The sequence below is a fragment of the Pezoporus wallicus genome, unplaced genomic scaffold (genome assembly GCF_028554395.1).
Source record: "Pezoporus wallicus isolate ANWC-B61680 ecotype Strahan unplaced genomic scaffold, APGP_CSIRO_Pwel_v1 contig_3486, whole genome shotgun sequence".
Lineage (NCBI taxonomy): Eukaryota > Metazoa > Chordata > Aves > Psittaciformes > Psittacidae > Pezoporus > Pezoporus wallicus.
Genome location: NW_026642292.1, coordinates 3,906,238 through 3,917,887, shown reverse-complemented (window position 1 = coordinate 3,917,887; position 11,650 = coordinate 3,906,238). Strand labels below are relative to the sequence as shown.

At 39.9% G+C, this 11,650-nt stretch overlaps 1 protein-coding gene across 3 annotated transcripts in view; it reads left to right on the top strand.

The window, feature by feature from the left end:
* Nucleotides 1–220: 220 nt before the first annotated feature.
* ESRRB (estrogen related receptor beta) overlaps nucleotides 221–11,650 on the top strand; it is a 134,952-nt gene continuing 123,522 nt past the window's right edge. For 2 of the 3 annotated variants that reach the window (XM_057428617.1, XM_057428615.1), the window contains exons 1-2: nucleotides 222–772; nucleotides 5,499–5,666. In XM_057428617.1, the coding sequence (XP_057284600.1) occupies nucleotides 5,665–5,666 (2 nt within the window). In that variant the 5' untranslated portion in view covers nucleotides 222–772; nucleotides 5,499–5,664. Of the gene's footprint in view, nucleotides 773–5,498; nucleotides 5,667–11,650 lie in introns of all 3 variants that reach the window. The other variant, XM_057428613.1, reaches the window with a different exon arrangement.

Sequence of the window (11,650 nt, the reverse complement as noted above, 5' to 3'; positions counted from 1 at the left end):
ACACACTGGGCGTTTGGAAAAGGGTGATGATCCTTCTGAGGAGTCGATCTAACAGTCTGACTGTAAGAGGTTTAGATCTGGAGCCAGACATCATGGTTAGGCCTGTCTGTGGTTATAATGTAGTTGTTTGGGTTTTGTAGAAGTTGTCTGAAGGAATCTGAATTAAAAGAAAAACAAAAACAAAAAAACAAAGGGAAACCTTTTTCTGGCAGTCCTGGTCTCTATTTGATCTGGCACCAGAACTGATTTAAGTCTGTCCTCATTCTAGTTTCAAAATTGCTCTGAGCTTTAGTGTGACAGTTACCCTGCTTCCTCTCCCTCCCCACCATGGCCAAGGTCACTGAGAGCACAAAACTGTATCTCTTGCCTGAAGATGACCTTAGGCTGCTGGGCTGAGATTTGTCTGAGTGCACAGCTAATGCCCTGCCAGCACAGGTGTGGACTTGCTGGTGCTAAACAAGGTCCTAAACAAGTGACACAACAACAGCGATGAGTTTCTGCAAAACATCCACAAGAAGCTGAAAGCATAAAAGGTATCTGCCCCAAATGATGGAATTGACAGCCAGATGCTGGTGGAACACATTGCAGCATGTGATTGGAAGAAGATGATGGTGGTTTCCAGTGAGAGAATATCGTGTTTACACAATTTAGGCAGGAGTACATCCAAGAACTCTTATTCCATTTCACTGCTTTTTGCTGGTTGTAAACATAGAAGCTCTTTTAGGAACAGGCTCTGCAGTAGAAGCGGAAGTTTAGCAGGGATCTAAATGAGGTAAGGATAGAAGGAATTTTTTTGTCATACTGTATGTGGTAGACTGCAAAGCTTGTGTGTTTAAATGCAATACAGCACGTGATTGTCCTACTGCTTGCAGGCTTGAGTTAAATCCTCACAAATTTTCTTTCCGTGTGTGTGTGTAGAACTGAATGCTCACTCTGGATAGCTTCTGAATGCTCAAGCCAAGCTATTTTTCATTAGCACATTGTTATTACTGGTGGACTCAGAAAAACAAGGGAGAGTAGCATTCTCCTGTGCTTGCTCTTGTTCTGGTTAAGACCAATGCCATTCCTCTGCTGAGCAGCCACAGATGGTGCCTCTCCATAGCCTAACTCTGCAAGCACCTGTGCCAAGTGAAGATTTTTCTCTGCCTGCAGCTCTGAAAATGGAAGAATAGATTTGGAGTCTCTTTCCCCTAATCCATGAAAGTTCCTTAGTCCTAACCTGACATGCTTTGCTTGAGGCGGTTAAAAAGTTTTTGCAGATTCCCTACTGCCAAAGAGCTTTCGGAGTCCTAATCTCCAGCTGGCAGGCAGCTGGAGGGTGGTAACATTTTCACCTCGAATGGCCAGGTAGGTGACTTCTGTTAAAAACTTGGTAATTCTTGTGTGGTAACTCTTCACATTCCTGAAGAATATCAAAATATATAGAAACTAAAGAAGGACTGAAACTTACAAGTGTATTAACCAAGCAGTGTGGCTTTCTGTGGTGATGGCAGAGACAGTATGGCATGCACCATCCTAAAGGGTACATGGAAGAATTAGATGGTATGTATGGACTTTGGGTTCAGCATGTGCCATAAATATCCTGCTGCCGATATTGGTTGCACAGAAAAAGAACACTGAAGTAATATGAAGTTTTCAGCATTAAAATCAAATAAGGAAATTAACCAGCTAAACTCCTAGCAGTAAAACCAGCATGCAGTTTTTCAGAGTACATGCTTAGTATCAAAATACATAGTATATTTAACTACATCTTAAATCAGATCAAACAGTTGTACTGTGTGTGCCAAGCTTCTAGAAAAGAGTTGCTACTAAAATTTTTCCCTTTGTTTATCTTTTATTCCTTATCTTGTTATTTTTACAATCTTGGAAGAGGGCTTTTTTGACATTCATTTACTTTATGTGAAAAGAGTTATCATTCCATAGTATCTTTTTTTGTGTTTACCTAGTCCCTGTTTGAAGTCTGTGCAATTCACACCTCAGTAAATGCAACAGGGCATTAATACAGCTGTCCTGGAATGTTGGGTTTGTGAGACTTTCAAAGTAGTGTGACTCTGCCAAAGAAACTTTTTGTTGTGTGTTACAATTGTTCTTCTTAGTCGATGGCTAGCCTTTGAAAATGCAGAGCTGACTTTCAGTTTATCTGTTAAAACTTATATCTGTATTTCTGATACCAAAGCAGCACTGGTTCTGAGCTCTAAACTTATGGCACATTGATCAGATGTGCACAGAAGCACCTTAATAGTTGCTTCTGTGAGAAGGGACACAGGAAAAGAGGACAAAGATGTGATTTAATGAGGGTGGGGGGAATTGGAAGATTACACTGATTGGATCAGTATTCCAAGCTTCAACTGGTTTTGCTGTGTTGCTATCTACAAAAGGTAGTTGTGAATTTTTGTTTGATTTTGTCATTAGAAGGAAAGTATATATTGCATTCTTCTGTAATAGCTTATATGCAGCAAATTCTGCTTAGATTTCTATGTGCAAAGCTCAAACTTTTTGTGTTTGAAGAAAATTAAGCACTGAACTTTTACCTCTGCCATAGAATCTGAGACTGAATACAGGCTTATGGTGAAAGTGGCCCTAGCAAGAAACATTTAGAAAGACAGCTTTGCAGACAACAAGTAGAAAAGATGGTAAAGCTGCATTTGCACTTTATCAAGGAAAGAGTTGAGCCTTTATACAGCCTATAAGCCACTGATGTTGATATTTTTCTGGGGTTTTCTTTGTTTGGGCTTTTTTATTTGCTTTGTTGTAGTGTTTCGAAGTGGGCATCCAGGGTTATGGCCTCTACTGTTGGATTCTTTCCCTGCCTCACCCTAAGTCTGGAGACTGGAATTAAGTGTTTTTTGTGCATAGGGGTGCTGGCAGTGTAGATGCAGGATCTGGTTTTGAAGTTTTACCTAAAGCAGATCTTTTCTGGATTGCTGTGTATCCCAGTGGGGATCAACTAAGGTCATGCATACTGCTGTGTAAAGGCAGAGACGAAGAATGGAGGAATGCTGACTCCATTCAGGGTTCATCTGTACTAGCTGTCACATGCTAGCAAGTCCTCATCCCTTAATCCTCCAGGCAGAAAGTGGAAGGATGGGGGAATAATGTATGCCTGGGTTTTGCACCACTGTAGGTATGGGATGCCAGTTGTAAGCACTGGACCTGGACCTGGACCTGAAAACTGAATAGCGCTTTGCAGCTACTTGATTGAGATGTGCCCAAAGTGTCCTTGTGATTTAGACTACATTATGAGCTTTAGTTTGGCTCATAGGAGCGTAATGGGGAAGGGATGGTGCTGCTCTATACAACACAGGGCTTGATGGAGTAACGTTGAAGAACTACTGTCCGCAGTAGTCAACAGGCAAAGAACAGTCTGACAGTGGTAACATGTTCAGGATCTGTGTAACTATGCATTTGTTAAAGCTGAATTTTTCAAAAATGACTGTTGAATTTAGATGCCCCTGTTTTGTGACCTTGCTCTACCACGCCTCAGCCTGATTATTCTGTGTACTGAGCTTCTAAAATTCCTTCTGATGGCAGTGGGAAGTGTAAAATGGTTTACAGTTCTCAATATCAAAGCCCAAAACACCATGTACTAACCAGCCCAAATGAGAGAGCAGAAATTCAAGTGGTCATGTAATTTTTTATCCAAGATCTGATTCAACTAGGTGAAGGATCAAAATCTGGTGGGGAATTGAGGGTGTGTTTTTTCATTGGAGCTCAGACATTTGTAGTTCTTCATCTGTGGACATCAAAGTGCTTTGAAGTGCAGTGTTAAGTATTGTTATCTCTGTTTTTTTTTAAGCTGTGGTAAAGTGACAAGCCAGACTTCACAAAGGGCACTAGCTCAACTAAGGAAAATGTCTAAATTTCAAGAGTCTTTGTCCAGTGCTTCATCAGACCCCTGTTCTGCAAGAAGGCCATTTCATTGACTAAATCCTACCAGCTTAGACACAAAGTATATTGTCAAGAGGCGAGTTATGCATGCATCAGGATTTGGCCCCAAAAGAGGAAATTATTTTATCTCCCCACATGATCAATAGCTGCAGTTGAGCTGAGACCTTGGCTGTGATGTGGTGGGTCCTTGCCTTGCTTTAGGATAACTGCTCCTGTTAAACTAACTACTCCAGCAAGAGCAGCAGCTGCAGTGTAGTGCAGACATGCCTAAACTAGCTTAAATAGTTCAGGTACTGTTAGCCACTGAGCCAAAGAACCATAGAGTTCGGCATGGGCTTGATGCCTGAGGATTTTATCCTGCTTTTTATGAGTTTTTTTACCATCAGAATGCTTTATGAGCATTTCTTTACCATCTCAGCTCAAGCAAGCCTAGCAATGTGTTGAAAAGATGGCTGGTGAATCTGGTTCTCTTCTATAATAGTACTAGTACTTTTGCCTGCAGAGCTGAGCATGGTGCTGGGGATGATTGTAGGAGATACTGCCGTTGTACAAGTGTAGCAAAAACTGTTTTTCCTCTCTCTGCCTACTGTTCTCCCTCTTATTACCTATCCTGGTGTTCATCAAGACCTGCCTTGCCTTTAAGATTGTATGCTGTGAAACTGCATAGCAATTAAGGTTCTGCTGCAGATCATAAATATCTAGGAGTTGATGAAAGCTTGGAGAACCAGCTGCCTCCTGGAAAAGCTTTTGGCCTTGCCTGACTATGGATCTAACAGGAGAATCTGTAGAGGTTAGATATGGAAAAACCAAGGACCATTACCCCTGTCAATTAATGGGGACCAGGGCAGCAGAAGCATTCCTGATGCATTCTCTCAAGTCATTGCCCAGATGGTGGGCTCTCAGCTCAGCCTCTGCAAAACTGCTCTGCTGATACCTGTAACTCATCAGTTTTCTCCTGGCAGTCAAGGACATGAGCAGGAACGATGGTTCAGGTCCCTAAAAGCTAAGTAACTTCTGCTGAGTCAATAGGGGAGGTACCATCTATGCCCTCAATTTTGTTTTCAGGAACAGCCTCATCAAATAGTATTTGTGGCCAGAGACCCTAAGTAGACTGCTGAGCTGTTAAATTGCTAACCTACCCACTAACCCTAGTTTATTCTGCAGCAGAAATACAAGCATGCCTGGACCAACCCCCAGAACTTAACTCTGAACTCTCATTCTGTCAGAATCCCCAGCTTGTTTTTAAAATGGCATTTATTTGTGCTAAACTACAAAAGAGTTGGATGCAGTCTGCCAATTGTGCTTTCCCTCTCTGTGCACTAAATTTTGTTCATTTGCCTTACATGCCTCAAGTTGCTCTAACGCTGCTAGGAAAGTAATTGCCTTGCACTTTCTCTTTCTGATGCCCACGGGTGACTGTGGGGGACTCCTCCCTGGGTACAGTGCACAGTTAAAAGCCCAGCTTCTGCTGCTTTGCTTAAGACCTGGTTATTTCTTCTTCTTCTTTTTTTTTTTTTTTTCTTCTCTTTCTTTCTTTCTCTCTCTCTTTTTTTTTTTTTTTTTTGTCAGCTGCCTGTTATATCAATCACAGAGCTGGGATCTATTTATAGGTTGGGACTCAGAGTACTGTGTCCTAGTCACAAAGAGAGGCAGAGACGCAGAGGGGACTGTCGGCTGGTGCAGGCGGAACCAAAAGATATTTAATCAGCAATTAGAAACACCTGAGGGCAAGGGAAATTCTACTCCAGCCTCGAGCTTTATCTCTCAGCCTGCAGCATGTAAGTAGTGAACTTCTACCTTTTACTGCATTTATGGGGTTGTTTTTTGTTTTGGGCTTTTTTAATCCAAATGTTGCTCTGAACCAATCCTTTTAGCTGGGCTAAAAATTAAGGCAGCATCTCAGTATGGTTAAAGGTAGTATTTTTTTTTCTATTTTCACACTGTCAAAGGAAGGTCAGCATGACCCACAAGCAGAGGAGTTGGTTCAGAACTTTGTAGAAATCAGTCAGTTTCACTATTTGAGAGTGGCTTTTTCTCTGGAAATAAGCAAATGAAAGTTTGCGTGGAACAGTTTTGTTTTGGGAATAGAAAGGGTCAGGTTTGCTGGCATTCCAAAAAGGTCAATGTATAATGTAACACTGCTTAAGGGCTTACCAAGGACAGGTGCTATTTATCCCATGCTGGTAAAGGCAAACCTGGAAACTTCAGCAGTCCTGTCTTAAAAGAACCAAGCAACACCCTTTCCTCTATTAAAAAAAAAAAAAACAATCCCCCCCCCTCCCCAGCTTCACATCAGACCTTCTGTTAGCATGGAGATGAAATTAAATTTTGCTTTTACTGAATGCATTTATCATTGAGCAGTTGACGTTTCTTTAATTTTAAAAGTCCCACAGCAACCAAAGTCTTCAGTGACAAAAGAGGGGTGCAAGTCTTTGTAAAGTCGGCACAGTGGTAGTCAGAGAAGGAACTTACTCTCTCATTGCCAATGAGCTGTTTGCTTTAAAGCAGACAAAATGCAAAATGTTTGAACAACATTGTATTTTTAGAGTATTTTAGTTAACAGGAATATGAAGAGAGGGAAGACAATAATTAGTCAGAAATTGTTTTTTATTGATAGCTTTCAGCACAAAGAGGTTTTTCTTGTTTCATATTTTTGCCTGAGTTTTGGGCTATCGGTATTACAAAATTTAGATTTTGTATTTTTTTTTAAGTATAGAAATATTTCCTTCATTTATTGTATTTATAATGTTTACTTCCCAAAATGCCAATATCACAATTTTTAATTTTGCTGTGCTAAACATTTTAATATAAATTTATAACTGAATCTGTGTTCTAAAAACTTTTCTTCCCCACAATTACCATTTTTGAAAGTAACAACAAATCAAATGAAGCTGAACTTAAAATAATTTGGAGGAACAAGTGTCTCATAAAAATAGAATAATAAAACCAGAGCTGTTTCATAGGTAAAATATCAAGTCCTAAAGCATACATGATAGCTGAGTTGCTTGGACTGACTGTAGAAAGGTGGCAAGTGAGCTTGCTCATAATTTCTTTATTTTGCATTTCTTTGCTGTACATTTTATAATACTCAAAGTTTTTAACTCAAGTTCTAGAGACAAAAAATCCTGGCAGCAAATTAATTCTGTCTGAGTTTTTAGCGATTGATATAAATACTCCATCCTTCAGCTAGAATGCTAGATATAAGAAAGGCTTTTAGGAAAGTGTGGATAAACGTGGTGGATGTATATACACAAATAGTGCCCAGAATAATGGTTACAATCCACTGCTTGCTATGAAGCTCCCCTCCCCCAAATAAAAAAAAAAAAATGTTAACCTGACCATTCTTATCATAGGAAGCTTCATTTTCATTATTAAGGCTTTTTGCTTTACTTAAAAATGAATGTAGTTGAATTATTTAACTCCCTTTTCTGTTTGTTTTGGCATGATATTACATTTATTGCCTCTTTGTGACAATCGTTATTGTGTAATAAAGGGAGAGCAGATTTTCCTGAAAGACATTAAAGAAATAAAGTTGCTGACTCTAACAACTAACTAACAAGGAATCTATCAGATAGCTGGTCTGAGGTTCCCCTAAAATTGAAAACCAAGAGACATGTTATCACTTGAAAAATGAATCTTTTTCTTCTTACATAAACAGAAATATCAGCATGACTATGCTTGGGAATTACTGCAAAAACTGATTTACTATAAATTTTTGCAGACATCCAAGCACTCCTGAAGTAGTCCTTCAAGTATAAAGCTAGAAAAAATTTAGTCTTAAGAATTTGTTTGGACTGTTCAATAGTTATGTCATCGTAATTGCTGGACTTTATCCTTCTATTTTAACTGCATGTGGGTCTTTTTCCCTGTTAAACCTGCCATATCTTTTTATTACTGTATTTGGAAAAAGTATCTAAGCATCTACTGTCCTGTAGCATACCAATCAATGGTTTATGGGACCACTTTTATTTGGAGGTAGGGAGTTACCTGCGGTTAGAGGGAAGACTTTGATGCCTTATGTGGAAGTATTTGTTATTTAGTTTTTTCACTAATATTTCATGTTTTGTGGAGTAAGTGTTTACCAGCCTCCAAACTGACTTACTCTGTACAGTGTAGTTTGTCACAGGGCTGTTGCATGAATTTATTTTTTTTTTTATTCCTTAAACAACAAACAATTTTCATTTTGTCCTAGTTTATTTGTTTCTTTGACTGCAAAGTAATGATTGACATGCAGAGTCTCCTCTTCAAGCCCCTCCTTTCATTGCTGAGTATAGCACCCCTTATAAATAAAACCTCTGCCAAATCTGCTGCACAGGTGTCTGAAGCACATGCTCAGGTGTCTTCCTGTAAATCCCTGAGAATAGGGATTAAACACCAGCAGGAAAAAAAAAAAAAGAATACTCTTCTTGAAACGGTTCTGTGTTTTTAGGGGCCTTCTGAATAAAACCCCCAGCAGCCAGTTATTAAAGATTGTGTAGCGAGCTATCTCTCTTAACGTCTTTTATAGCTTCACCTGTACATCTGTCCGTCTATTTCTCACCTCTCTATTTTTACATTTCATTATGCTATGCTTGCTCTCCTCCTCTCTTCTTTTTCTTTCCTGAAGACACATTTCTATCTGGCACAGAAAATAAACTCAGATTTCGGGTAGTTATGTTAATCTAATTCAATCCTCTGTGGGTTAGGAGTGAAATTCTAATAGTGGAGCTGTTGAGGGCTTTTTTGTTAATGGCTTGGGGATTACATTGAGTTAAAGGCTCATTTCCTAATCAAACAGAGAGGGAGAGAGTGACTCCGAATATTTATGAGTCTCCCAGCGCGAGTTAAACATTGAACTCCAAAAGCAGGATTTCAATGCTGCAGAAAGAGTTAAAACCCCTCAGGGTTGCTGTGTCGAGGAGAAGGGAGGAAAAAAAAAAAAAAGAAACCAGTTAAGCCATCAGCATTTTCAACTGCTGCATAACTTCAGTTTGGTGAGAGAAAATAATCATCTCACAGAGCTAAAATGGAAACCGTAGCAAGATATTTAAAACAAAGTCAAGTGATGCTTTAAAAAGGCTCTTCTTTAGTGAAGCAGGATACACGCAAGGCATGCAGCAGCCTAATAGAAACTCCACATAAATATTCTAAATAAGAAGGATTGGAGGGTGGGCTGCCTTTTTTTTATTAGTGCCTGGAAAACCCGATTTAAATTTTTAATGCTTTTTATTTTTGTTCCTACTTAAATCTTGGGTAGCCTTTTCTTTAAAAAAAAAGTGTGGATAGGTCAATATCTAAATTGTTCTTCTTCTGTTATGTTGACTGGTATCTTTTGAGGCATTTATTTCTGTCCTTCAGTTTAGCTGGATTCTTGCCTTCTTGTAGTTGAGAACTGGATTCGCTGTCACAGGAATGATTGACCAAATTAATGCCTGATTGCTTTTGTGATGAGTTCATCATACATGCTTGGGTAGACCCTGCTGTTACTGGAAAAGAGCAGGCCTGCCTGCCTGCCTGCAGCAAGCAGAGGGCCTCTGAGTTGCTAAAGGCCTGCTGTGTTGTGAACTAGCCAGCAGTCCTTTTTTTTTTTTTTTTTTTTTAGCTCAGAGCTTGGATTTAGAAAATGTGCCTGTGGTGGGTGACCTGCACAAAATCAAGGCTGTGCCACGATCCTGCCTCTCTTCTGTAAAGAGGTCCTGAAGAGGAATGGGTATAGAAACCTGCTGTCTTTCCAACACATGGCCAAGTCCATGTTCCTCAGTTTCCCCGCCTGTAAAATGATGCATGAGTGCCACCAAAAGTACTCCAAGATCTACAGAGAATAATCTTATATAAATCTCAAATGACTCATTTGCCCATGGCAAAAACTGCAAATCACTGACACAGGTGCATAGCTTGAAAGCAAGAGGATTTTGTGCTGGCAACAAGAGTTACCCAAGTTTGTCTTTTTTTGTTTGTTTGTTTGTTTTGGGGTTGTTGGGCTTTTCTTTGTTTTTAAATACATTTGGTCCATGCCACCAAAAAGGTTTTCTTGGTTTGGTAAGACAAGCAGATAGAAGGCTAGCTTACTCCTAGTATAACATTCCATGGTGTTGTCCTACACATTATGTCTGAATCTGATCTTGGTGACTCTTGTTGAGAGGAAGCTCTGGGTTTATTGCTCAAAAGTGGTAAACTTTGGCAAAAAAAAGTAAGTTTCTGTTTCGTTCTGGAGCAATGTGTATTGATGGTCATCCTGTATGCACTGAACTTGGTGTTTTTGCTGACATGTCTGTCTGGGTGCAGCACCTTGAGGTAAGCATTGGCACCTTGCCCTAGTTTAAAAATTATTTAAAACTGCGACCTGATGTGAATGCCTGAGACCCATTCTCTGCTCTGTGCCTGACCTGCTGAGGAAAGCACCATCAGCTAGGGTGTACTTCATTAAGTGCATTTTGAATACATAATATTTGTGCTTGTTCCCTCTAATAACTGACACCTATAGCACATCACTTTGAGACAGGAGCTTTCTGTGGCTGAGCTAAACACTGTATAACAACACTATTTCCTGCCTTCCTTTCCCTTGCCATCCCAGTGTCCTTTCTGTTTGCCTCAGCCTTTTCCTCTCCTGCACTATCATGCGGTGGCCATGGCCTTGCAGTTTATATTTCCCCTGCTGACCTTTCGGGAAAAATACCCTTCCTTCTCTTTTTGTCCTTTCCAGTGGTATGCTGAATCCTTTGAATGACCTGCTGCTGTTTACCCTGAAGGTGGCTGCATTTCAGTACAGCTTAGCCTGGCATATACAGTTTATGAAGAGCTAGGGAACTCAAAGCTGATTTTCAACTTTTCCACAAGCTAAATAGAAAGCTACTGTGTTCTTCTTGTCTTCTTGTCATGTTGATTTTATAGTAGTGTAGGAATTTTGGGGAAGGAACTACTGCCACTCTTCAAATCACCACGTTTAGTTGAGGTTATAACTTGAAAGTAGCCACAGTTCTAAAGTCTCAGGACTCTTTAAAGTCTCTGGAGAAAGGGGTGTGTCTTTAGGAGAAATTACCTTTTCCAATGGGATAAAACTTGCAACTAAATCTTGTTGTTTGGATACTGGAAAGCATATGTCCAACATGTGTGAGAGGGAAGCATAAGTGGCTATTTTTATTCATTAAGGAGTTGCTGCCCTTTTCTTTCCCTCAAGCATGTGAGATACGAATGATCCTGCTCACAAGAGTTTCATGCTGTTCTCAGAATGGGTTCTCTTTCTCTTCGTAATTGTGTCTGCTGGATCAGCAGGAAATGTACTCCAGAAATTCTTGTTTCCCCAGCCTCTCATGATCACCTCTTTGTAGTAGGCTTAAGCAAATGACTTGTAGCCATATACTAAAACATAAGCATTTCATTGACATCCCTCTAAAGCTCACAGGACCTAGAGGGTGACTTTCTGGGTGAGAAGAGAGGGTATGCCTGCCACCAGGCTTGCCAGACAGCTTTATTTTTGTTTGCTTTGTTCTCCATCCTCAGGCCTTCCTTTCTTTTTCCACAGGTCTTCTGGAATTTAATAAATTGCAGTTACTCTCATTGGCAGATCTTTCTAATGCTTCCATTTAAATAAGTTCTTCCCTGTTCCATTGTGACTCCATGGCCTAAAACAGAGGATTTCAAGCTTTCTGTATTGGTGATGTGAACTCGTGTAAACTGGTGAAGAGCCGATGTGAATATGATTTTCTCTGTCATACTTTTTGGACCTACGTTCTGTAGTGCTGAGAGTATGGCAGCACTTGCATTATAACTTATTGCTTAGTGC